The sequence below is a fragment of the Phaethon aethereus genome (genome assembly GCF_964289735.1).
Source record: "Phaethon aethereus genome assembly, chromosome: 2".
Lineage (NCBI taxonomy): Eukaryota > Metazoa > Chordata > Aves > Phaethontiformes > Phaethontidae > Phaethon > Phaethon aethereus.
In genome coordinates this window covers 132,009,085-132,037,057 of record NC_138582.1, presented here as the reverse complement: position 1 = coordinate 132,037,057, position 27,973 = coordinate 132,009,085, and the positions used below count along the sequence as shown (strand labels likewise).

General features: G+C 39.9%; 1 protein-coding gene across 1 annotated transcript in view; it reads left to right on the top strand.

The window, feature by feature from the left end:
• Nucleotides 1-1,981: 1,981 nt before the first annotated feature.
• The window catches only part of PLCL2 (phospholipase C like 2), a gene marked incomplete at its 3' end in the record, with an annotated part of 106,061 nt that continues 80,069 nt past the window's right edge, over nucleotides 1,982-27,973 (top strand). Inside the window, exon 1 of the mRNA XM_082015633.1 lies at nucleotides 1,982-2,315. Within this exon, the coding sequence (XP_081871759.1) occupies nucleotides 2,010-2,315 (306 nt within the window). The 5' untranslated portion in view covers nucleotides 1,982-2,009. The remainder of the gene's footprint in view (nucleotides 2,316-27,973) is intronic.

Below are 27,973 nucleotides of genomic sequence, written 5' to 3'. Positions count from 1 at the left end.
CTGTTTGTCTCACAGCAAGTGTAACGAAGGACGTACGGGCATGTACATAGGATGTAAGGGAACGCCAGCCATGCTTGCTTTGTTGTGGGCACACTTCTTAACGTTTGTCTTAGGTCAAGTTGCAATTTTCATTACGCTTTTAATATCCCAGCCCGCCATCACCTGCTTTCCTTTACTAACTAACTAACGGAGCGAATGGGGTTCCTCACCTCCCGCCCGCCGTGCGCTTCCCGAGCCCCGGCGGCAGGGCGAGCCCGGTTCCCGGGCGGCGGGTCACCTCACGGCGGGCGGGAACGACCGTTGGGCCGCCGCCCCCCCGCCCGTCCTACGTGCCCGGGCGGCCGCCACCCCGCGCCCTGGCCCGTTTGATGGGCACGGGCGGGTGCGGGGCCCCGATGGGAGAGGTGGGAAGGGCTGACAGCGCGTCGGGAGCCGCCGCTCCATGCGAGCAGCCCTGCGCCGACCCCGGTGTGGAGAGGAGCAGGGAGCGGAGGAGGAGGCCGGGGGAGGGAGCAGGGTGCCCAGGAGCGGGCTGTTTCGTGTTAGCCAGGGGCGTCTGCGCCGGGAGCCAGTGTGTGGAGGAATCCCCCGCTCACCCCGAGGCGAGCGAAAGGGCCGGCCGCCGCCAGGGCGGGCGCGGGTCCTGCCCTCCGGCGGAGCGCCCCCGAGCTGCCGGAGGGGGGTGGTGGCGGCGGGGCCGCCCAATCCGCGCGGGGCCGGCCCCTGTGATTGGCAGCGGCGGGCGGAGGGAGGCGAGCTCGGCTCGTTCGCTCTGCCTTCCCCGGAGAGTTTCCTAGCGAGGGCGGCTGGGGCTGCTGCTCCCCTCGGTGCTGGTGCCGAGCGTTGAGCCGGGGGAGGCGGCGGCGGCACCACCAGAGAGCGAGGAAAGCAGCCACATGAATCAGTTTCTCTCCGTATCCGGCTCCGGGCAGAGGCGGCGACCATAGCGGGGAGGAGGGGAGAGGGGGAAAAAGCGGCTACTGCGGCGGCAGCAGGGGGGGCTCCCCTTGCCACCTTGCCGCCGAGGTGGGTAGCGGGAGCGCAGCGTGCGGGTAAGGCGGCCGGCTGCAGGATAGAGACACGGCGGGTAGCGTCTCGGGAGACTGGGAGGGCTGGGGGAGCTGCCGCCCGGGCCGCGGCTGTAGCCGCTGTGAGGCGACTGGATGTCGGCAGGCAGCGCGGAGAGGAGAAAAGTTGCCGATGGCGCCTGTGGGAGGGTGCTCGGCGGGGCGGCGGCGTTGCTCCTGTTCCCGCCGCTTCTCGCCGTCGCGCGTGGCCGGAGAGGGGCTGCGGCGGGTCGTCCCCGCTGTGCGTGGGACGGGCTTTTCCCCCGGGCTGGGGCCGGAGGGTTTGGGGTGTGTTGTTGTTCAAGTTCTCTTTTCGCTCCCGCTTCGTTGCTCTGCGATTGTGGGTTTCACTGTTAAGGCTGAAAATACCGCCATCAACGTCTCTCTTGTTCTCCCAGTTGAGCAGCCCCACCGGCGCAGTTCCTCCAGTCCCCCTCAAACCTCCCCCCGCCCCGGAGCGGGCAGCGGCCGGGGCGGGCCGCCCCGCTCCCCCGCGGCAGGGCTGCACTGCCCTCCCGCGCGGCGCCGCCGCCGTGCTGCGCGGCCCCCACGCGGCGCCGGACCCTCCGGGTCGCGCGTGTCCCTGGCGTGGCGCCTCGCGGGGGACCTCGCGCAGTCCCTCCTCCTCCCACGCGTGTGTGTGTGCGGGCAGCGCGCTGTGGTGTAACGCTCCCCCGCCCGCCGCCGCTTCGTGTCACGTTTCGTTTCTCTTCCTTCCTCAGGTGCTGGAGTGCGGGTGCTCGCCGAGACGCGACTGAGGCGGTTGTCCTCCCTCCTGGAGCTGCGCGGCCTCGGCTGACAAATGCGTGGAGGGGAGAGACTTTTGCTCAAAATCCCCCGATCGTAAATATACAGAAAAGCGGAAGAAGAGCCACCGCCGAGCAGCTGCAGGAGGAGTGGAGGGGGACAGCGATACTGCTTCTGCTCTAGTCAGGGAGGCTGATGGCGGAGTTTGGCAGCGGTGGCGGCACCGGCGGCGGGGGGCTGCCTTCCTCCCCGGGGCCCGTCCAAGGGAAGGTGGCCTTCAAGGCAGGAGATGGAGAAGGAGGAGGCGGCGGCGGGAGATCCCGCTTTGATAGTGCCGGCAGCCGGGTCTCCAACGGGGACTGTGCCCTAGCGGGAGCCGGCGAAGATCCGGGATCGGCTCCTCCCGCAAGCCCGGAGAGCAGCAGCAAAGAGAAAGGATTTTCCACCAGTCAACAGCGAGAAGGCAAGCCCAGCATCCCCCGGAGGAGCAGCATAATTAAGGTGAGAGCACTTGCTCCTCCCCATCGGGATCTTGGCTCTTTCTCTCTGACAGAGACCGGGAGATGCAGGCAATAGATGTGGCTCACAGAGCCTTGGCTCTAGATGAAAGGATAGGCAGCTTTTTTTTTTGTTTGTTTCCCCCCCTCCCTGTGGTGAGGGGCCTTGATTTTTCCTTGGTCAGAAGTGGACAACAGTGAGAGGATGGCTTTATGCACATCCGCGCTTGGAGACACACACATCTCATCTTTTGAGGTTTATTAAAACAGAAGGCTTCAACTCCTGTTGGAGAAGGCGAGAGGAACTGTCTGTCTTGTAAAAAGACAACATGGGCACCAGCCTGGCAGGGAAAGACATGGATTACACAGTATCCTTGTTATTTGGGATGCACCTGTACGGAGCAATTTTGTGGCTCCATTGGCTGTGTGTGACAGGCACACAGCAGGTGATGAGAGGTTCGGGATCTCACTGGGCTGAGCATGGGAGAGGTAGAACAGGGAGCACTTTTCTTGTTAAAAGTGACAGCTCGTTTAACACTAGGCTGTGTTGTGCATCACCTATAGAAACATCTTTATTTATACTTTGCTCTGCATATTCTGCATGCTGGTGTTTCAGCTTGAAAAGTAGGGAGAACATCAATGGTAGAATGTAGATCGGGGAAAAAGGAATGGGAGTGTTTTTTAACACAGTTACATATATAAATGCAGCTGTTCTCTTTTCTTAAAGCCATGGTTCCTGAGACATGACACTTTGTGTTGGGTTAGCTTTCCCAATTCCCGTGAAAAGGCTGAGAGAACACAGAGAAATAACTCCATTGGTATAATGGCTGTACTAGCTGTAAATGAAGCACAGCTTCAAGTACTTAAGAACTGAGGCTAATCAAGATCAACTAGATCAAAAATCAAGCTGGATTTGTTGTCGTCTTAGATATTTATATGCGTCCAAAATTATAGTATGAAGTTCTGGCAGCTGGGTGGTAGAAAAAGATGTGTAGAAATTCAAGGCTAGTAGTGTATCTCAAGTTGTGTTACTGTCTCCTGGACCTTGCTGTAGAAACCAAGGGGAGAGCAAGGGCAGTCAGCAGTGGAACACATTTGACAGCCTGCACCCACCCTTCCTGTTTGAGCAGTGATGCTGGGCGTGTACGTTTGTGTGTGTGTGTGTTAAAGAAATTACAACAATAGACAAGGGGCAACTGAGCTTGGTGTTGGAATAACTTAATACTTACTGGATTTGCCAGTGATTTTTTTTTTTTTTTTTACAGGCCTGAGATTTCCTAATACTGTTTTGTTTCTTCTGTGGTAGCCCAAGAAAGATAGTGCAGTATGTCTCATGCCATCATACTACTTTGTAGTGTATGATTTGGTTATACAGCAACCTTCTGCCTCTCTGGGGAGCAGACAAGGACACAATACCTAGGGATGTGATCTATTAGGATCAAGAAGCATGAGATAAAGAAAGAAAGTTTGAATTACATTTCATGAATACCTAAGTGAAGGTTCTTAGTTTCCACAGAAATGATAGCACTTTGGAATATAAAATAATTCAACTTCCTGGTATTATTACTGATGAATACCATTTTGCAACTGTCAACAGTTTAGCTGCCAAGAACTGATTACTACAACTTTGTGTTATCATTTGAATAATTGAATAATTTGACGAGTCAAAAAATCTGACAACACTATAGTTAAGGTTATGTGGTCCATACTTATTTTAGAAATGACTGTTTTAATACTTCTGGGAAAAATCACTTGTCTTCATATATACTGAATATTCTTCTGCCTGCTAAGTTCAGCAGTTCACAGGTAGTTTGAATCTGGTTGTGTGGATGCCTAGTTTTTGATACGAAACCTTTTGGAAAATCTGGCATGAGTAGTAAACCTTAAGATACCTCTTGTTGTCCACTCTGGCAGACCAAAAGTCTGTAAAACGGAGTGGAAAAAATAAAATGTAGTCTATTCCTGGAGTTGTAGTAACTTACATCAATGATGTAAAACTGCTCTTAAACAATATATGGAGTAGGCTTTTGAGTCACAAACAGAAAATTCACATTTGAGTAATAGTTCCAGTTGAGATTAAATTCTTTAGAACTGCATGTATGTGTATGAAAATCAGGAGCACTGAAATGTATTTTAGTTTGGTTTTAGTCTGTGCTTCCACTGGTTGGCTATTTTGATAACTCTTCTCAGAGCAGTTGCTGCCTTTTTTTTTCCTTTCTTACTTGCAGCCTCTGTTCTTTCTCTTTTTTCACTGGTTCCGTATTTTTTTTCTTTCTATTTTTATTTATTCTGTGCACCTGTGCATTTGGCTTTTTCTTTTGTGTTTTGTACAAGAGGATATACTCTTTGAGGTTGAAGTGTCATCTGGGATGATGACAGGTGGTCGGGCCACTGTTACTGGAAAAACTAATACGATCTTCGTACCATGGTAGTTTACTTGGCCTTTCACTCTCGTATGTAAGTTGCATTTAGGCTGAAAGTGTTAAAGATTGTGCCCTTCATTTGTAGCAATTTTTATGGAATAACCTATTTCATTGCTTACCTTTGCTGAACTCAACTTGAGGGCTAGGGGCTGCATATCTGTGTTTATAGAGGTTTTTCCACTTTCCATTTCTTACTCTGTGTATTTATGAGATTCTGATTTTTCAGAGGTAATAGTGGTGACACATTGTGCATTCATGGGATTTAGGCTCTTCAAATACCTGATTTGTGAGCTAATTTATATATCACTTATTTGTACATAGTGGGTTTTTTTGGTCATTATGTTGTTTTTCCGTAATATTTTCTTGGTGCAACTAGCTATGGTTTCCTATAATGTAATTTCCTGCAACAGTTCCTGTAATATTCTGCAAAATGAATTTACAGTGAGTCCATCTTGCAGTTCAAAGTGGATTTAAGCTTCTTGTGAACTTCTCTTAGCTGCTCTGACAGTTGGCAGTGGGCTTGCTTTATTTTTGTGTGAGGTTCCTCCTCATTTTTCTTACAGAGACTTTGAGGTGGTAGGTGTTGGAGAATCTTGCTTTGAGGGGTCTCCAATAAACAGTTATGGAACGTCACAGTTTGTCAAAACTGTAGACCTGGACAGAAAGAGATCCAATGGGATAAATATGTCTCTATTAGATGAGGTGTTACAGTAATAAAATGAGAAGAGAGATACTTAGGAGAGACTGCAGTTAGTTAGGAAGACAACAAAGATAAGTAAATGGAGAAGGGTGGCTTGGCATTCTGTGAGCAGGAGTGTTCTTATCAACATGTGTTTGGAAGCAAAGTCCAGGGGCTTTTTTGCATATGGTAATACTGATCTCGGGGTCAATAAATATATTGGCTAGTAACATAAACAAACTTGTATCTCCCTTTTTTATTCTGTCTGTAAACTCATTCATTTTGTAAAGCCATGCACTTGCTGAGCATTGGCTACTCCTAAGTTCCAAAGTCTGTGAGAAGAGAGGAACCAAATTTAGCAGGTAGATATTCTAGGGTATAATTTTCAGTGGAGCTTTGCTTTTGAAATGAAACATTCTTATATCTGTGTCTTTCTGCAGCTGGGGAGTTCTACAGCATATGCATGAAGATCATCTTTTTTCTTACTAAAATGTCAGCATACGTTACTATCTTGTTCAGTCTTCTACGATCTCTAGTTCATACTGTATACATGCTTGTATCAGGTGTACGAAATATGAAATATGGAGAATGTTATGCAGTATTTTCTACCACTGTGATCTTTTAAAGACTTTAATAAAACCATTTGCATTCATGGTAAATTCTAAAGTGGTATTTTCAGTAGATCTAGGTTTTCTGCATCCTAAATTACCTTAGACATAATGGCATGTTAGCAAGTCTTCGTGGAGACCCAGGAATAGATCATACTTGTTCAGTTTCCATCTAAAAGGATATAAAGGAGTTAGGTTGCTGAAGTCAGTTTAAAGTATATGAAATTACCTGATTTTTCAGTCATCTTTCATATTGGGAAAGAAACCTGTGCAATGATGCTGTTTTTATAGATATACACCTATATATATGTGTGTGCACATACATATAAAATTAATTTCTGCCTGAGTAAGCTTTTCAATGTGCTGGACATTTTCAAGTAAACTTGGTTGAGCAGTCATAGGCTCAAAGGTGCTAAGGCTCCTAAAGTTCAAAGAAAACATCCATGTAGAGGAAAGAGGGACAACCCTAGCATGTACTTTCCTTCTCCACACTCTTTTGCCTTGGGATCAAAAAGCTACAGTATGAGCTGAATTCTTCCTAGTTACAGAAGATCCATGTGGAAGAAAGACATGAATGTCCCAATAATGGAAGATATTTTGCTCAGAGCACATGTGTTAACTGACACCAAAATTGACACTACCAAAAAAGTATGTATTTAGGAAACAAGGCTGTGATAGTTGAGCTATTCCTATGTCTTACCTTGGGCAGGCTTTCAGCTAGGTAATTGAAGAGTAGATTTTTCTGAGCTGTTTCTGGATTTTTTTTTGTTTGTTTCTTAGATCTACAATAAATCAACAAGAAGAAACTATCTCATCTCTTTGGTTTGTCAGATAGTATGAGAGATCTGAATGGCTAACTGCAGCTCTCTTAAGTCCCGGAGCTTTCTTCTAGGGGATACTTTCTCTTTTGATTTGTTGGGCTCACAGCTACACTATAGAAGGTTACCAGCACCCAAGAGTATTTGTATTCCTCCTACTTAATCCTCTACTACTTGTGGTGTACTGGCTTCCTAATTTTAAAAAAGATAATCTATATTTTAAAACAATACTTAACACCATATAGCAGCTCTCCCTAAATCATGTTTTCTGTCATACAAAAGCTGTATACCTTAGGTCTTAGTGTACAGTATAGCATATATACGTTAGACTTGTGTATCGGGCATTTTAATACTTTTAACAGTGATGCTGGACTGGGATATGTGTTGTGTCACAGCCACTGAGTGGGTATATTGTTCATTGCATTTGGTATATATTTTTACTTGAGCTGGTACTCTCTGTAGACCACAGTAATCAAAATTTTGTTTTGATATATGTAATACTATTAAAAAGAAACAAAAGGTGTTTGTAGAAATAGGTACATAACAATATTCGCTTTAACCAAGATCAGCACTTACTTAGTTAGCTTACTTACTATAGCCCATGAAGAGAAAGTAATTTTTCCAAAAGATGACTTGGAGTGAGAGTTTAATTTGAATGAATTTAGCTTCTCTAGCTTTTCTTCTGGAAGAGCTTCTGGAAGAGCTTATCTCTCTATTTCTGTTGAGTAAAGAGCTTGGCTAGTGTCAATATTAGCAACTCCTTCACCCTCTCCACCCCTAAATCCTTAGAATATCCACAAAACATGTTCAGTCTGTTCAGTGGTGAAAAAAGAAAATTAATAGACTGTAAAAATCATTACAAATACTTGATGAGGTTTTTTATACCTGTTATTAGGCTTAATCAAAGATATGACTATTAGTTTAAACTTCTTTTAAACTAGGAATTACAGCAGTGGTCTCCTACCCATGGCTCACAGATAATACAGTGCTCCCATGATTTGATTGCATTAACGGAAGATTAGAAACTTAGAAGTGAGACTGACAGGACAAGTTAATTGCTTAGTTTCCCAGCCTTTACTGGTCCATGGGTAAAAACGACATAGGTCTTTACATTATTCTCACTGACTATTAAAAAAAAACCCCTAAATAAAATTTGCCAATTGTCTACCTTTAAAGGCCAAGTTAACTTAAAACACACATTCATATTCTAATGATAGTATATTGATTGTAAAATATTTATCTTTGCACACAAATTTGGGATTGTGTTCAAAATTCAGAAATACAAATAGAGTAGCAGGTAGATGTTGGGGGAAGAAAGGTGTACAATAATTTACATTTAACTTACACAGAGAAGAGGAGAATATGATAAAAAGCAGCAGTATATGTGTATTGGAGAATGTTTAAAAATAGGGCTGGAAGAGACCTCCAGAGGTCAGTCTACTCTGCTCTACTGCTCTGTTACAGGATCAACTGCTAATAAATTTCAGTGTGATGCTCTTTGTCTTTTAATCACCTTTTGTTTGTCATCCTTCTATGCAGAACTGCTGGCTGATTATTCCTCTTTGTATATGGGCAAAAGCAATCATCTGCCCAGAATTTAAAAGCTTGTATTTGTCCTACTGACTGCATCCTGATTATTTCAGATCATATCTTCAATTTGTCAGGTTCTTTCTGATTTTAACTTAACCTCTAACATGCATGCAATTCTTCCATCTTCAGGTGAACAGCCAGATTTAACTGTGCTGTCATTTCCATCATACAAGGATGCATGATTTTTCCCTCATTAAATTATTGCAGTTTATGGTTTTTCAATATAAGTTCAAATTACATACTCCATGGTTAAACTAAAAATCAATTATTTTTACTCTTTACCGCCTGTAAACTGGGCAATATGATGTTGCAGAGTCTATTTCAGAAATATAATTTATGAGAAAATGTCTTTCCTTCTAAATAAATTAAAATAATAGATAGTAAATGCAAATTTATAATATCCTTACTAGATTGCAGTGTTGGCATAAAAAAGCTGCTTTGAAAGGGGCTGGTTTGTTTGTCTTTAAAGAAGAGTAAGTATCAAGCGTCATCTTTCCTTGTTTCGCAGTTGTATTTATAAAGACTATCATTACTGTTTTACAGTAGATTTTCACATCTGGCATGCCTTTTAAACATGGGGTAGTACCATCACTGTACTTACATCTCCCTGTTGTAGGAGATTATGTATGGAGCGATCCTTTGGAAAGATACGTTGCCCATCCTCTTGACTGCAGTACCTCTCTTAATTTCTACTTAACTAGTTAGTTTTCCAGAACTGTCAGTATAGACTCATCTGTCCCTTGCTTCTGAAGAAGAGCATGCCCGAGTTCAACCACCTCTTGCTTCCTAGACCTTGACCTTGCAAAACATCAACGTTCAAGACATTGAAGAGTGCAATACAGCATGTGACTGAAAATCAGCAGTACTGAGGATCACAGCGTTAACTGGTGCAGCCTTGGGAAAGTTAAATAGATGTGATTAATTTCTGCCTCTCCTGGGGTTTCTTTTAATGTCAGTTGACCCTTTGGAATAAGTCATAAAATATCCCTGAGTACTTCAGATTGTGTGTTGTGTTCAGGGATCTTTTCAGATACCAGATGTTCATGTTCTGTAAATTGTAGTACATAGTTCATAAGCCCAGGCAAGTGTCTTTAAACAAACAAACAAACCAACCCCTTTTCAGAGTAGTGTCTGAGCGTTTTGTAAAATGAGAAATATAAAATAACAACTTACTAAGCCAGATTTCCAAATTCATTGTAAAAATACTTACTTAAATAGAACCCAGAAATAAGTTTATTTTATTATGGTGTAAGAAATAGGTACCTTACAAATATATAGTGGATAATTGGTACTATGCGTATTAGTGTCATGATACCTTTGCCAAAATTGCTGAAAATGGTTTGATATTTCCTTTAAATGATGAGATAATCTCTATTGCAGAAGGAAAAGAACTGCTGCGGTTTGTTAGAAAGCACTTCCACAGAATTTTCAAGTTCTTTTTACGGTTGAGCTTCTGTGATTGTAACTTCTTTTTTCTTTTCCTGTTTTCTTATCTTTTATATTTTTGTACTTTCCAGCATTATTATTTTGCCTTCACTAAAAAAGGCAGAGCATTATAAGATTCTGTGCGTGCTTTGATGTGTTAGTGTCCATGTATGTGAACATATCCCCATCCTTTACTGTCCTTTTTAGGATAGGAGAGGAAGAATGATTGTGAAATTCTGCAACAGCAGAATGGTGTATATAATTTTCCTTTCATGTAGCACCTCTTAATGATGGAAAATCCCGGCTGCTTTAGGTATTTCATTACCTCGTTCCTGATGACAGAGTGTTTGACATTTGTCAACTGTTTATTCTAACTGCATTCCTTAAAATAAAGGGTAAATGACTATTCATTTAAATAAAAACCCCATAATTTCATCACTTAATTCTTTGTATTATTAAAGTGCAATTTGGACTAAGAGGACAGGAATTAAGCTGGCTGTCAAAGCTTTTGTTTAGATTGTTTTCTTCTTATAAGATATTGTTGGTGTTTTTAGGATAAGCAGTTGTTTATTGAGTTTAAGTAACTCCCATAAATGGTACAGGGACAATTGTTTTAAAAAAAAAAAAGGGGAAAGACAGCAACTTTATATACTCTACCATGCTTTTTCCTTAAGTCAATTAGAAACAGAACCAATATCTTCCATGTACCTATTGTAGAAAAAGTTAGTTTCCGAGTTGCTGAAATAATACTTACGTTCATTGCAATATGTATGTTTTTACAAATACATACATTTTTGCTACATGAGGCAGGAAAAACTGAGTAATAGTTGGAAATAAATCACTTCAGGAAGTAGTTTGAATCAACTGAAGCGCATTTTGCCATTTATAGAGAATGGTCACTAGATCAGTTTTTTTTAGATATGCTGTTAGCAGATTGCTGCCAAAAGCATTTCCAGTCTGAATCCTAGAGTTAAAGACTAATATTTATGTGAAATGAGAATGTATTTAGTCATAGCATGTTACTACCACATAGTGGAGAAAGCTAGAGCAGACATAAGTAGTTTGAGTTTGGAGAGTGTTACGTTTTTCTTGCTTTTGAAGAACCTCCAAGAGCATTTTATGGCTTATTGGATGTACTTAATTTGTTAAACTCCAACTCTCCTTTATATTCTCTTTGTTCTTCCCGATTGTAGTGGTTGCAGTGATGCATCCCACAACTGTTGTTTGAGGTGGACACTTCACAGCTTTATTTGTTCCTTGTCTTAAATAATGCATACCACCTGCCTCATGCTTGGTCCTGCTTCAGAGAGTGGCCAGCCGGATTTGGAATCCGCTCTGAGGGTGGTGGTATAGTGTGAAGACACTGAGTGCTTTTAGATATGAGCGTTATCTCTTGGTATTTTGTAGATTTAGAGGTAAGGCTGTTGAAGCATTCATAACATTAGCCTTTTACTGTTCTGCTTGTCATGGTTCTAGTTTGTGTCACCCTCTCTGTCTCTCCCCATCCCTCACACAGCTTGGCTCTTCTTCTTCAGCAACAGAGAGACCACAGACTGGCCATACCCTGCTTTTCTTCTTCAACACCTAGTGGAGGTCCTTCTATTCCCAGCAAAGTGATAGAAGAGAGGAGAGCTCTCTGTGTGGTGTGTGCAATACTGCAATAGTTCATGTCTGCTTGGGAGTCCCCAAAAAGGAGTAACAGAAAGAGAGTTTCACTGCAAGGCAGTTGACCTTCACAGTGGGTTTAGGTCACTCAGGGTTTGAGGCCTGAACCTACTATGAAGGCTGACTGCACAGTTCAGGGTAGATGCATCTGTTTCCTCCAGTCTTCAAAAGTTGCCAGCCCTTGTGAATGTAAGAAAGGCTGCCCTGGGTCAGACCAAAAGTCCACTTGACTCATTAGCTTGCCTTCAACAGCAACTGCTACGAGATAGAAGAATAGAAAAAGTCTCCTTTCCTGGCATCTGCTCCCAGCCTTAAGTGATTTGGAGCTAAGTGTTTAATAGTCCTTATGGGTTTTTTTTTTCCCCATTAGTTGTCAAAGGCCAGTTTGACTTTTGTAAGCTTTTCACCACTGTGGTGTCCTGTGGCAGTTTCTTAACTCCGTGTTGTGTGAAGTCCTTTTCTGCCTGGTTTTACCTGGCAGCTACTTGTTCACCTGCTGTCCCTGGGCTCTCCTGTTAGAACAGATAACGAGCAATTGTTTGGTACTCACTTTCTGTATTCCACAAATGAGTTGAAAGGTGTTAATCACATTTGCTGTATGTAATCTTTTTTTTTGTAGGCTAAAGAACCTTAATATATTTAGTTCTTCCACCTGTTGATACTTTTCTGTGTGCTTTTTTTTCCCATTCTGGTGCTCTTTTATGTATTTTTTTCCTTCCATTTTATTAATTTTTTTGCAGTGTGTGACTAAAATGGTATTCCAAATGTGTGCCAGAGAAATGTGTAAACCCCTATGGCATAATGAAGGTTAGCGATGTTGTGATACCAAGTTGGAGTGCAATTTATTTATTTTTAGTGTTGTCATCATCAAAGATTTAAATGGTATCACTGTCACTAATTGGCAATGGGAGGGTGCTGTTAAAACCTTTTACTAAATATTTAAAACCTTCTCTTTGAAGAACTGTGTAAGAATGTCTGTGTTGGTGATGATGCTTGTGTTGGAAGTGGCTGGCAGTAACATCTTTGCAGGAGACTGAAGTTCTGTTAGAAATCTTTTTAACATGTTATAAAGTCTTTTTATGGTACTGATGACACAAAACATTGCTAATTAGCACATCTAGCTTCTAGCTATGGTAAAGTACATTTGTTTGCCTAGTAACAGAATAAAATAGCATGGACATTGCATAAAGCTGAAAAACACAGTACTAATGAAAGTGCTTTCATAGTATACGAAAGAGGAAGGACCTTGTTTTTGAAAATGCAGTCTGACAGTATTATGGATGTCCTATATTTTATGGATTTTAGGTTCTTGCTCAACACTCACGTTAATTGATTATTTTACCCAAACTTTTATTTCTTTTGCTTTTATAATATGTGAGGCTCTTCAGGATGCCTGTGTCAGAGTCCAGAAGAGCCCAAAAGGCATTTCTAGTCTTTGGGAAGCTCACACAAAGTACAACAATGAGATCAGATAGCTTCCTGAAAATATAAGGGCACCTAATGTTTCACCTCAGAGAATTCATCTGAGGATTAAAAGGTTATTAAATGGTTACAGTAAGCAGCGAGGGATAAAAATAACTAGAAGATTTTAGGTCCCACAAGATTTGTACAACAGCATTATCTTTGAAGAAAAGCCAAACACTTTGTCACTTGAGCTGTTGAAAATAGAAATTACGAGAGGTGTCAGTTAGGATGCTCTTCTGAGTTTTTCTTAGGGTTGTCTCCTTTTTTCCCCCTACACATTTTCTCTGCCCCCCCCCCCCCCCCCCCTCCCCCGGAGGGAAATTGCTTTGTTTTCTTCAGAATTTCTGGCTGCTGAGAAGGGGAGTAGTCCCTATTAGCCTATACTTCTTATTGGGCTGCTGTGTTGAGACAGGAGGAGACACCTTTGTTATTCCTGAATTCCTGAGGATTCCAGAATCCTCGTGCTTTTGTGTGTCCACTTTGTGACAAAGTCCAATGCCTGACTCATTATTTCTGAGCATCACTGTCAGCAACGTTATCTGAAGCTTTGAAACTTAATAATTACATAAAGATAATTCTACTGCTTGTTTTAAAATGTCTGATTACATGTTATTTTTCTTCTATTTGGAAGTGGTACACGCTGAGTTAGACTAACAGAATTAGAACGTGACATGGATTTACATTGTTTTACATGTGAAAATAAATACTTCTGTCCATAAATATTGAACTTAATCTCCCAAAATAGTAGTTTAGGAGTTCCTAACTTGCCAGGAAAAAATCTGCCTTTTTTTTGTCCTGGTAATTGCTGATGAATTTTTATATTAACCAGAAATCATAGCTCAAATACATAGTGTCAATGTGGTCAGCTACAGCAAATATATTTTTCTTCTTCCACATCTAATCCCAAATTCAACTTTGTCCTTAGTGGATATATAAAATTTACTATAATCAATTTGGGGGGGTATGAGGGGGATAAAAGAGGGGGATATTAAAGCCTTGACCTCTAAAAATTGATGTGCAAGATTAACCACTTGCCACAGACCTAAACATTTTTCATTAATTTTATAAAAAAAAATAGATTCTAATGTTTAGATTTATAGTACAGTCTGTAAACAATCCCTTCATGTATCGGAAATATTCTGAAGTGAATAATTATTGTATTTATTTCAGGTCTTTGTCACTTTTTCTGGTGAATTTAGTAAAATTACATTATGGAATACCATCAACTAAAAGCATCGTTTGCTGAGAAAAAAATACCACTTTGTGATTTAACATAGTGCCTAATTTTCCACCATGGAATAGTTTTTATATTAATTCAGTAGATGCTCAGACTACTTTATTAAATAGTACTTGTGGCTGAGATGATGGAGAAGTACAAATTTTATGATGCGTTCTGTTAAAATACAGCATATTAAAAGGTTTTTTTATAAAACAAATACAAATGAAATTATTTAGTATACAAAACAGAAATGCAGAACAACATTGTTTTTTTTCTGTTTGGTTCAGAACCTACCCCTATCCACTATGTCACTAAATTTTGCAAGAGTCAAGATTAGTCATAGTGAAAGCTACTCCTTTTTTCTTTTGCTTACTACTTAAGCTATTTAGAATACAGTTCTGTATTCTAGAAATGCACACCTCATAACCGTTCCTTAGCTTAAATGTCTGATTTGTATCACTTACAGTGTTTGATGGGAATAAGTCATGGGCTTCTACTGCAAACTTCTGTTTGCCGCTTTGGTTACAAGCCAGGTGGGCTCATGTTTGTTTACTTCCTTATTCCATGATTTTTCAGAAATATCATAGAGTGAGCTCTTGGTCCATTGATTTAAAAATCTTATGTAATTGTTAACAGTGCAGCTGAATGAACCTTCCTCTTTTCACTTGTCTAGAAGACATCCCTAACAAACTTTTGGAGGTCCTTGCAGGACAATGTAAACAGTATTGGTCTTGCACTGATCAACTGATGATGCAGTTTAAAGCCCTTTGTAACCTTCCCTATCCTTGAATTCTTACTCTGTTCAGGACAAAACTAATATTATTGAATATTGCTGTCCATGAAGTTGGCTTGCAGTAAGTCCTCATGAAAAGCAGGCTCATAAACATAAATAGTAACTTCTTCAGCCTTATCCTTGAACTTTTTGGGACTCCCCAGCTGAATTTTCTTCCTTTGCTGATCCCCCAGTTGGTTTAGACAGTGTGTACTCTTTTGCTTGCTTCAATTGTCCTTTTCTTTGGTTTAACTGTAATGAAACCCTTTGAGATAAAGTGTATGAAGTACATGTTTTTCATTCCTGTTACGTTTACCTACAGTACTGTCTAACCTTAACATTCAAAAACCACGAACTCTGGTGTGTTTTTTTTTTTTTTTTTTTAAAAAAATCATAAGACTTAAGAATTAATATACTGGTTTCCTTTCAGTGGTCCTTTGACTTAAGCCATTCTGCATGTGAGCCATATTTTCCAATTCTTCGCATGGGAACATATGAATACATACACAATTTAAGTTAATTTGGAGACTCTGAGATGTAAGTATCCTTAAGGTCTTTAGGAAAACACTTCTTGAGATTTGTCATGACATTTGGAAGACCATTTGATTATTATACAGACAGCTATTATGTCAGGCAGGTAACATTAAATAACAGAATATAATAGTGATAAACCATTTTACTTTTTCTCAATTTATATACTTGATCTTATTCTTTTGATTCTTTGTTTAATTTTTATTTTATTAGCAAAATTAACAAAGTGCTAATATATGTTTTAAGTAGTTTCACACTCTTCCTCTTAGCAAAGATTTCATGAGTTTTGTAGTTAATTGTCTAATGTTCAGTTATGTTTAGGAGGATATTAACTGTTCTTTAAATTCCTGTATTTGAACTATTTGTTTCAGCAATTTGAGAAATACCATGTATTTCTGAATTGTGTTATAATAGAGGCACTGCAAGCTTTATCCACATACTATGGTGATAACAGGAATCAGATGCTCGGAAACTTCTGTTTAGCTGACTCTTTATGAAAATTTCTCTAGAGGAAAAGAAATTAGGATAAGCGGTTCTACAGAATTCTCAAAACTTATAACCAGTTACAGAAACCTGAAGAACCAAAGTATGCCAGTTAAAAAAAAAATTCTGATAGTTAAAAATTTTTAAACTGCTGTTGTTGACAGGCAAAACTTAAGGGGAGGGGGGGAAGGCAAGGCCTCAATTCAGAGCTCTTAATTTGTTATACTAGAAAGGAAAAAAAAATAGTTCTTTATTAGTTCAGGCCAACAACTTGGCAGGAATTTAAATCTGAGTCCAAGTTTTCTGAAACCAGAGGCTTGAGAATGTTAGCAGGTTTCAGGGGCTGGTAGTGAAGGGGAAATACAGTGATTTCACAGATAGCTGGGATATAAATCATAGTCATAGTGTTCAAAGGAGTTACTTGAAAAATGTAGAATCACACACAATAACAAACAGAAGGAGGTGTGTTAAGTGTTAGTGTTGCATATGTTCCTTGTTGCTAAGTAGGAGGGCAGGTTCTGAGAGCTGGTGAAAAAAATAATGGATTTCTGGTTGTGGGTCAGGATGAGTTTTGTGCCAAGAATAATGTGACTGAATAAGGTATAATATTTCCGAGTCCTTTTTCTACATCTTTGGTAGCTCATAAATGATTTCAGCATGGTATAGCATTGTGGAAGGCTACACTTACTAGTATTTTGTGATAGTATTGTGTGGGGTTTTGTGTTTTGTTTTGGTTTGGGTTTTTTTTTTGTTTTTTTTTTTTTCCTTTTTCATTCTGGGATGCCAGTTAATTTCTTCCTGGAAGGTGTCTTGGGAGATCTTATTGTGAGAGGCAGTTGTTGAGCAGCAGTAAAATCCCTCTGTGACTTGTCGAATCATCGTCTCTCAGCATTAGTGTATGAAATTAATGTGACATTTCTTAGCCCTCCTTCTGTAAATATGGTTCTGTTTATGATGGTTCTTAGTTTATACGATTCCTTTCTTAATATAGGAGGCATACAGTTTTGTGTCTAACATATTTTTCTTTGTTCCTACCCTGCTTTTAATGAAAGTCATGGTCATCCCAGGGAGGAAGCTGCATTTTCCCTCAAATATTCCACTGGGAAAACAAACAGGACTGCCATTCTTGCACCTGCTGCATTGAGGAAGGGGAGAGAGGCAACGCTTTAGAGAAAATAAAATGAGTTTGGACTTTTGTCCTAAATTGCACTACTGCTCAGGAGTAAGAAACATTCTCATCCAACTTCATTTATGTAGATGATATAGGAGAATTCTCTTCACTGTGTCATCTGTGGTCATTCTATGCATCCACTAGCTGCAGTTCTGTGAGGCAGAAATTATGCTGCTTGAAAATTCCTCATTTCCATCCCTCTTGTTTTTGTAGCTTGCCAAACTTGTTATTTGTTTTAAATCAGCAATGAAAAGACATTTCTCCTTGCCTCCAGGAAACCTTTGTTTTAATGTAATTTGCTACTGTAAAACATAAGAAATGTACTAAAACTGTAGGAGACACTGAATCAAAACTGTTACTGAAAAATGTACTTCTCTTACATTTTACATTTTCTTTCAGTGTTTGCAATAACTCTTTGGGAGAAGGTAACACCTGCTAGAATTTTATAACCCTGTTTTGTTTACATGTAAGAATTAAAAAAAATAAGTATCTGGTTTTAAGCTGTAACTTCAACCTTGAAACCTAGAAAAAATTCAAAGTTTATGGGCATCTTTTCTCCAGTTTTTCCATGACCAAATTATTTTGACATTCCTTACTAAAGGTGTTTGTTGTGCTCAGCGTTTCACAATCTGTGTTCTTCCAGTTATTGCAAAGCTTATTAGGGGTGAGACACTTGTTTGCACTTGTATATCATAGAGAAACAAGGTCTCAGAAATTGGTGTAAGGGACAGAACAGTAATCAAGAAAATGTTTCTTAACAAATACTTTGGAAAGAAATCTGGCAGTTTTTCAAAGGGAAGGAAATAAGCACTTGATGCAAAAAGCTGTGTTTTAAGGTAGCATCATATGACTCCTTCATGTTTAATTGATCCACATGTTACCTTTTCTTTTTTTGGGGGGGAGGTGGTGGTGGTTTTTTTTTTGGTTGTGTGTGTGTCAGATTGCGGGGAGTCTCTTCTCTGGCGAGTTCTAGTAGGTGACTTGTGTTGGTAGCTAAGAACAATAAAAAGAATAGTGTAATTTTATTTTTCTGCATTATATGCATAAAATTATTTTATGTGTTTCTTCTTTTTGTAGCATGCATGTCCATTGTGTATCACTTTATGTTTTTGGAACCTTTTATTTTCTTTTAAAATGTAATAGCATAAAGTTATTGTCATTTTCCTGGGCCAAACTTGTAGGCTTGTTTTATTTAATTAAATGGCTAGGATTAACTGAATAGACTACTTTTATTTTGGTGGATATATGTATTTTAAGGGGAAGACCAGTTTACCAGGAAGATAAAATATCCTATTTAATATGAGTATTGTTGAATCAAAGTTGTGGTTTTCATTACATTTGTTCCTGATTCATAGGAATGTTCTTGATTCATAGGATTCATTGGAAGAGCCAGATGTGTGCATGAAACAATTCTACTTTCATTTAAAATTGTCAGTATAAAATTAAACGCAGAGACACTTAAAATATTCCTTATTTATATTTGAGACTAATTAAAAATTCTAGTTACCCATCAGGCTTATTTTGTGGCTTGGAGATGATTAACTACGCGGGAAGAGAACGTTGTATTGCTGTGGTGTTCCAAATGGGCCAGCTGGCTTCTGGTCCATAGTGATGCCAGTTTGCTGTTCCAACAAGTTTGTATCGTTAAAAAAAAAACACACCACAAAGCAGGTCAGGGCATTAAGGGAGAGTGTGTATAGAAAGGGAAAAGGGAATGGTACAGATTATTGGAGTTGCACATCTCTTGTGCTCTGATTCTTGTGTCTTATTTTCCTTTACATTTTGATACAGCCAAGGAGAAAGGAAATGGAAAGTAGCTCAAACCTACCTCATATATTCTTAGTCTCTTGGGGTCAGCCACAGATGTAGTAGTAGGATCTTTGCCATGAGCGAAAATAGCTTCATGAGTTGTTGCAAAGGCTCTGTATGTAAGTTCCCCAGTAAAACTCACTTCCATTTAGCCAGTGTTCCTGTTGGAAAATAAACGGTGGCTTTTGGAAGCTGTTAAACTGGTAGTTAGCAGCTGCTCTGTTCCAGTGGTGTGCTGTAAAGCAGGCATGGTGGTGCAGCAATCTCCATCGTTTGAAGTGGATCAGAAATTTAAAAACTGGAATATAAATTAGTTTATTCTCAAACGCACATCTTTTTCTTAAGCTTTCTTAAGTCTTCTGGCAGAATGGCCTTTCTGCACCTAGCCTATTATACTACCTTCAGCGAGAGTGGGCATGCCAGAAGAGTGTTTGAATGCAGGCTCTGAGAAGCATGCAAAGAAGGCAAAGCTGAAGGTCGTCTAGGCAAGGTGTGACCAACAGGACAAAATAAACTGATGGGTGAGTGCCCACTGAATAGATATTAGATGGGGACAATCTGCTCAGAAAAGCACAGGGAGTGAAGTTGCATGGCTTGGCAAAGGCTGAGCTCTTAATAACTGAGAAAGGCAGCTCAGTGCTGAATGTCCAGGTTGCCGTGTCCCTGATCCACAAGCACTGGCTGGGTTCTAGCAGAGGGGCAGACAAGTTACCAAAGTACCACACTGGAGCCCCTCCAGCAACCCAGATGCTTCACAATGAGGTCACCTGGAGGATACGGTCACTCTAGGGCCAGTGCAGCCATCACTGCTGCCTTTGCCTCCTGGACTGCTTTGCCCTTGAGCTGTTGACTGCAGTCAAGGCTGCCAGCCTAGGGAAGCTGGGTGAGAGCTGCACCAAAGCAGCTTTGTGAAGCCAAGCATCCAGCTGTGCAGCCGTGTCACCTCTACAGAGTCTGAGAAGCCTCAGGGAGGTGCCCAGGTGCTGTAACAGCCTCTCAAGCTCTGCAGTGCTTGGGAGCAAGGGCAGCGTCCCCCATTGTTTCAGAAACCTCAGTGTGGAGGAAGGAGGAGACAGACAGTGAAGCCCTGGTTTGTGCTGTGACTTTAATAATAAAAATGTCCACTGCTCCCCTTCCTCCCCAGCTCTCTGCTTTTTGCAGAGAAGTTCAAGGATGAAGTAAATATAGAATCTTTGGGTTGGAAGGGACCTTTTAAGGTCATCTAGTCCAGCGCCCCTGCAATGAGCAGGGACGTCTTCAACTAGATCAGGTTACTCAGAGCCCCGTCCAACCTGACCTTGAATGTTTCCAGGGATGTGACGTCTACCACCTCTCTGGGCAACCTGGGCCAGTGTTTCACTGCCCTCATGGTAAGAAATTTCTTCCTTTAGATATATATCTAGTCTAAATCTACCCTCTTTTAGTTAAAACCATTACCTGTCCTATTGTGACAGGCCCTGCTAAAAAGTCTGTGTCCATCTTTCTTAGAAGCCCCCTGTAAGTACTGGAATGCCGCGATAAGGTCTCTTTGGAGCCTTCTCTTCTCCAGGCTGAACAACCCCAACTCTCTCAGTCTGTCCTCACAGAAGAGGTGTTTCATCCCTCTGATCATTTTTGTGGCCCTTCTCTGGACCCTCTCCAACAGGTCCATGTCTTTCCTGTGCTGAAGGCTCCAGAGCTGGATCCTAGCAGTCCTACCATTTTTCAGTGACTTGTTGCATAAGGGTTTTCATAGTCAGAGGTGGTATTCTCCTATTTGGTGTCTATGTTTAAAGGACAGGTTTTGCTCCCATTAATTTCCCAAGTTTCTTTTTGAAACCTTAACACTTTGGCATCTGTAGCACATGCTACATGTAGCTCACATGCTGTGGCTCAGACTTCCCTGTCTTTAATGTGTTTGTAAGGAAAAGGTACTGCCTCCTCTTTATTTTGAATTTGCCACCTACTACTTAAATTTGATGTTTCCTTAATTCTTTTTATAGGGTGAGATGGTGAGCAATCGTTCCTTATTCATGTTCTTTATTTCACCTTTTAATTTATATTCTGGTGTCACATTTGCTCTCCTAGAAAGTAGTCAAGTATAACTTAAAAGATTTCTTGAGATCTTGGAATCATATTCTGAACATAACAGCTGTCCAGTCTACTTGGAAAGAATTAGCCTCTTTTTCCTCAGTATCTGAAAGTATCTTGGCCACACCTGGAATCTCAATGCATAGGAATCTTGTGATATGTGTGAACAGAGTTAGTTTTACCTAATTTAACTGTAAGCCACCTTTCGCTTAGAACTATTCCACACTAATAGCTTTCCTGACCTTGTGAATGTGTGTGCTGGTAGTAATTTCCCACTGATCGCCTTTGTTACATTGAGTTTCTGAAACATCTGTCACATCAACATACTCATTTAAAGTTCAGCATTCCTGTTTCTCCGTCTTGTTTGTCTGCATTGTTTAAATGTCTCTGTTCTGTTTTATCCTTGTTCACTGTTGAAGTGTAGTCACTTTCTATCCTCTCTCTCTTTTGAGTATACAGTGTTGCTGTGATTCTTCCACAGAGGATTCATCATCTTAAACTGTGTGCTGTTCAATCCTTAACGGCTTTTCTCAGCTATTAAAATTTAAAAGGTCACAGAAAAGTTTTGAATTAAATTGCTGACACTGTTCCTTTTTGGTTTAGATGAAGCCTTCTTCCAGGATGTGCTCACTCTGTTTCTTCTAGTTTTGGCAAATCTGCTTGGAGTTATTCTTCCCAGAATTAGCCTCTCTAGGGACATACAAGCTTTATATTATTTTATTTATTCTTCTTCCCTTCATGTCTTTTAACCATATAAAAAAGAAAATGCTTCTTGGTTTTGAAAATTATTGGAATGATTTGATGACTTTTGCATGTCAGAGAGAGGAAGATTATTTTCTTGATGCCTTTTTCTCTTTTCAAGGAGTTCAAGCTGGCCTTTTCTTATCAGAAATTGCTTGCTGGTTGAATCCATTAACAAAGTTCTTGCATTGAACTTAAGATACCTGTGGCTATCTCATGGTGGGTACTGGAACTATTTCTTTGTGCCTAGCAGGGACTGGGGGGAGGATGTGGTACATATGAGAGATGAAAATAACAGAAAGCTGTTTAGTGACTGTCTGTAGTGTTTAGTAATATACTGATGAGAACTGATAAAATCCACTTGATCGGGAGGATCCTTAGCAGGTCAGTCCAAATCATTTGGAACTGCAGAATATTCTGCAGATGTGAAAATGACAGTTCTCCGTGTTTATCCCTAAAAGCTTAGGCTACAAGAGAGGATTTCTTCCCCAGCTCCTGATTAGGATTCAAGCTTTATTGCTGCTATGTTTTTATTACTCACTGAAAAAAAAGAGTAATAAAAACTATTTGTATATTTCCATGCTTTTTAAAAAATATTTTTTACTTTTGTATTGTAGATTCAAGTTAGAGCATAGGATTAAATACAAACCCCAAAAACGTAAGGAAGGTGACCTTGTAAATCTGGTTGCTTGGAATGGAAGAATCTCTGCCTGGAGGTTTCACATGAACTGTAGTTTTGTTTTCAAGTGAGGATTCTTTTGTTACTTTTGATGCTAGTTAGAGGCTTTTAACTCTGATCTCTGTCAAAACCTTTGGGAGAAATCTCCTTTTCTCCCAAGGGAAATATGGAGAATGGTTAGTTCCTTAGAAGATAGTTGGACACATTTTCTGTCTAGAGTACTAGAAGCCGCAGACAATTTGGAGGTAGAATCTATAAAAAACAATCTGTACTGTGACTGGTTAGACTAAACAAATGACAGTTTCTGGGGTACTGAGAAGAAATTCAGAAACACTTTGGCAACATAGCTGTAGAACAATGTAGTAAAATGACTCTTTCTGACTTAAGAACCTAAAATTATTTCTGTAACTTACAGAAATGTATACAGGTTTAGTATCAAAGTAATGAGAATACGGCCCCAGGAGAAACTGAATTGGTAAGTTTTCTTGATCAGAAATTTACCCATTTTATTGCTAACTCTGCAGCCTTTTTCTTGACTATTTTTTCTCCACATTTTTTGGTTTTTTTCCATCCATATATTGGTCTTTTAAATACAACAAGGTCAGTGTTGTTAATCCCAAGAAGGTGCTAGTGATGGTAATTTTAGCAGAAAACAGGTCTGGAAAGAATCTTGAAGTTACTATGTGTCGTGGGTTGGCCTTGGCCAGCAGCCATGCACCCACACAGCCACTCACTCATTCTCCTGTCCCATGGCCAGAGAAGAGAGTAGGAACAGCAAAAGCAAGAAAACTCTTGGTTCAAGATAAAGACAGTTTAATAAGTGAAAGAAGGAGGAAAAAACCGAGTGATGCAAAGGAAGTCACTCGCCACCTCCCACAAGCAGACTAATGACCAGCAAGTCTCTGAGCAACAGCCACTTTGGAAGACAAATCTTCCCCTTCTGCTCCCTGAGTTTTATTGCAGAGCATGATGTTATACAGTATGGAACATTCCTTTGACCAGTTCAGGTCATTTGTCCTGGCTGTATCCCCTCCCAGCTTCTTGTCCACCCCTAGCCTACTTTCTGGAGTGGGGACAGAGTGAGGGGAAAAAAGAGCCTTGACACTGTGCAAGCACTATCCAGCAGCAGCAAAAACACTGGTGTGTTATCCACACTGTTTTAGTCACAAATCCAAAACACAGCTCTGTACAGGCTACCATGAAGAAAATTAACTCCATCCCAGCCTGACTGTGGTTTTCCCATGTCTCAGACTGGAATCAGCAGAGTAACATGCATGTATGTATGGTTTGGGGGTTCTCTTGTGTATTTCGATTTGGTACGCTGATGTCTTTTAAATAAACCAATTCTTACAGTTTGTGTTGATGAGGGAATATGATAGATTGGTGATCCGAAAACTTGCATACAGCTAATACAGCTTTCAGAAGTGATTGCCTTTAAATACTTAACAGCTCTTTAGAGTACTTAATTTTTTAAGTATTACATACATTAATTAAAAATTTTGGCTCAATCTGTGATAGAGATCGAATCATTGCAAAGCTGGTGCAGCATGCAGGCCATCAAGGCTGGTTTTGCAACTGCTCTGTCTTCAAATTTCCCTAGCTGCCGATAATACCAGTTTCTCTCTCTCCTGCAATCATACATCCCTCTTCCCTTCATTTTGCCAGTTGAGAATAGAGTGGTGTTAATAAAAAAAACTTAAGGCAATCATGTGTTTTCAGTCTTAACAAGAAAAAAAGACAGACCCTGGTCATTTGGAAAAGGGCAACAGTTCACTCCTCTCAGAGGCAGAGCGCTGAAATCTTCATGAGTTTTTCAAAATACAAAGTTTAATTTTAGTAACAGGGAGAGACTTTTGATCAATTCTAATTTTCATCTCACAGTCTACCCAGTGCATCAAACTTCCTTATAATTTCAGTAATTGTATGTCAGTTTTTAGGAATGATCTAGTGCATGTAGGTCAAAAAGTCTGATGAGATAATAATATTTTAATAACATTTGAAAGCAATTAATTACTCCTGAACTGTCAAAACCTCATCTTGAATTCAAGGAGAAAGTACTCTGGCTTGCAATCTACAGTACTCATATATTCGGGAAGTTTGTCTTTCACATAAAAGCTGTTACAGAGAAACTGTAGAGAAATGACCGTGGTTGTTTCATTGTTCAAACTGCTTTATTTCCTCTATTATACAGGTGGGTAGCTGAGCAGGAGTTTGAGGAAATAGATCCTAGATTTTGTATTGCCTGTTCTTCTTTTTCCATGTGTAGGTATTTAGATCAGGAGCTTAAATTAACTGGTCTTGTAAGCCCTGGTGTATTTCTGTTTGTATAAAATTTTGGTTTAGATACTTGACTTAATATAACTTAGAGGTTTTTAATAACTTAAAGTTATTATCTTTGTATAAACAAAATATTTTTTTTTTATCAAGTTAAATAGAATGTGGGAAGAACATACTTGCTCTTAATTAGCATCCGTTCAGAAGTTGGGGAATGGTAGTGGGGAAAAAAGACACTTTGCAGAATCTAGTATTTCTGCTGGATTCTAGTACTTATATATGTTACTATGTTCATAGTCTTTGAAATATAAAGTTTTTTTTTAAAATGTTTTAAAGCTTAAGAAAAAGATAACACTAACAGATGAAGGTAGAAAGAAAATGTGAAATGTCGTCGACTGTTAAATAGCCAATTGGATTTTTTTTGGTGCAGCGCTGACATGAAGAAGCCAAACCATAAGTGCACTTTGCGCTCACTAAAGTAGAAGTAAGCAGCTGTTATATAGCTCAGTGTTAAACACAGTAGTGCAAGGGTCATACCAGTAAAAGCAAAAAATTAACTTTCTGTGTTGTGTTGGAGAATTTTTGCATGTGCTGTTCTCTAATTAAAACCTGACCTCAAAGGTAGTGTTTGCTGATTCTAATTAATGAGATAATCAGCAGCTTTTCTGCATTGCCTCCAAACATGTGACTCTGAGTAGCTGGCTTCCCCCCCCCCTCCCCGCCCCTTTGTTAAACTTACCTATGGAAGGAAACTTTTATTTAGGTTTTGTGGTCAGCTGAACAGCATTGCTTTCTTGACTTCAAGTCAGAAACAGTAGGAAGAGTGCAGATGTGTTTCAATACTTTGATTTCAAAGAAAATGGCATAAGCAAAACCATCTCTCTAAATTGCAGGAGTATGCAGTTTGAAGACACTTGGAATTAAAAATGTAACTTTTCCATTTCACTTAAACTTTTATCAGAGTGCTTGTAATACTTAAGCAGGACCAGTGTGTTAATAAAACACACTAAAATAATAGAAAAATCACTCAAGCTTTAAGATAAATAGAAGATTCTTAAATAATTCATAAAAATAAGATACCAGAAGTATGCAAATGGGTTGACCAATTTCAGAATCTTTTTGTAAAAAGATTTGTACTGTTGTACAGACAGTAGCAGGCTGCGGCAGCCAGGTGACTGCCCTACTATTGTCTGTTCTTGGTCACAGTATAAACGTACCTTTGAAAGGAGTAAAAAAGAAATTACAGTCATCTTTAGTTGCGGAATTAGTCAGCTAAGATGCACATGTTCAGAACTACTGATTATTAAAGGATACTTACTCCAAGGAGTAAGAATGAAAGTAGTTCTATATTGCAGTTTATAAACGTGCCTGCACAGCAACATTCTAATGCTGATGCCTTTACCTCACGAGGGACTGGGGAAGTTCTATGAATGTAGTTTCCAGAGAATGAGTTTCATTATGCTGTTGTAATGTTTTTCAGTGAAAAGTGGCCCAAACGTTAGGTTAGTTACCATGTGAAACATTGCTGAGAAGTCACTGCTTCCTCCCTTTCTTCCCTTCTTTTCCTTGTGAAGACTTCTTCAGTCTGCCTTTGCCTTTTCTTACAGTTCCATGATCTCGCAGGCCAAGCAGAACTGCTTTCCCATCTTCATCAACTTGCACAAAATCTGGTCTTAATTTCTTAAAAAAGAGAGAACATACAAAATGAATATGGCTTTTGTCATCTTCATCAGTGCAGTTTGTTCTCCTCTGGGTGCCCTCATCACATTGCTTTCTGTAGCGATAGAATACGTTCATGCTTCCCTCTCTTCTCCATGCATCATTTTCCTTTTATTTATGATTTGCTTAGGTTCTACCTCTCCTAGTGGGATATCCTCAAGGACTGTTACCTCTCTAGTTAGAAATACTATCTTTATTCTCTGTGTGAAGTTCATTCTGAGTGCCCTGTCAGCAACGAAAGGGAGTATACCTGTATGTGATTTAATACTGAAAGATCTGGTAGCTCAATGTATGATAAAATTCCTGATCTTGAATGACACATTCAGCCTTACTGTTTAGTAGTTTATCGAGTGCAGAACAAAACCTATGGACTCTTGATTTATTTTTGTAAATTCTGGGACTGTCAGTTTCTAATAACTATGTTCAGGTGCCTCTCCTAACTGTGCATCTAGGCACTATCACAACATACTATAGTAATTGTTTAACTGATGTAGTTTTGCATCCACTTTGTGTTTAACCTTTGGAGGACAACGTAGAGGTTATGTCACTTCCTACTGCTGACTGTCAGAAATTAGCCAAATGTGTGCAAACATTTGTAATGTCTCACCCAAGAACAGAATAAATTTGCTCAGATAATGCTGTAGTCAGTATGCTTGCAGTAGCTGTTAGCATTTGCTTACATTTTATAGCATGGCAGCTAGAAATGTGAGTATGTAACTAACGGAAATCAGTTAATTACAAAGCAGCAGCTTGTACTGGTTGTAAATAATGATAGGCACAGAATGCAGCACTAACATTAGCAGCTTGTTTTTGTGATTTGATTATGTAAGTATACTATCTAGATTTTATAATTTTGTAAAGCTTACAAAATATTTATATTGGCCCTACTGACATGTCTGTTTTCTTGTACTTATTTCAGTGTATATATGGTTAAAACAAAACTGCAAATATGATTTCAAAATACTTGTACTGTATTAAACTATATAATGGATAAGGCAGTATTTTGAAAGCTACTCCTGTTATCCATGCAGAATATCCCCCTTCACTGGGGACCTTGTAAGTGGAGAATTCTAGTGTTACATATTACAAGATACTAGTAATAAGGACATGAATTTGACAAGGTAATATACAGTGTAATGATGGAAAAATGTCTAGGAAATTGACTTTCAAGTTCCAAGTGCAAATGAATGAATGTAAATCAATGTTGCCTATTGTTATGAAGGTCTGTAATAGTAAACTTCCAAATCAATACAGATGCTTCATGAAAAATTAGAACTTGAAAATTATTTCTGAACTGGTGTTAACATTTTAAGGTATATCAGGATATGTCTAACTGTTTACACCATGTTGTGACAGATTCTCAGTAAAACGTGGGGTTCAGGCACATTCCTCACTGCTTTACTAAGAAGCAGCAGGATTTTTTATGTTTATTTGATTGTCCGTAGTCTCAGAAAATAATTTCTTTCTCTCCTGACCAAAGCAATTCCATGTTTGGCATTGAAAGGCATCTGAAATTGCCGCA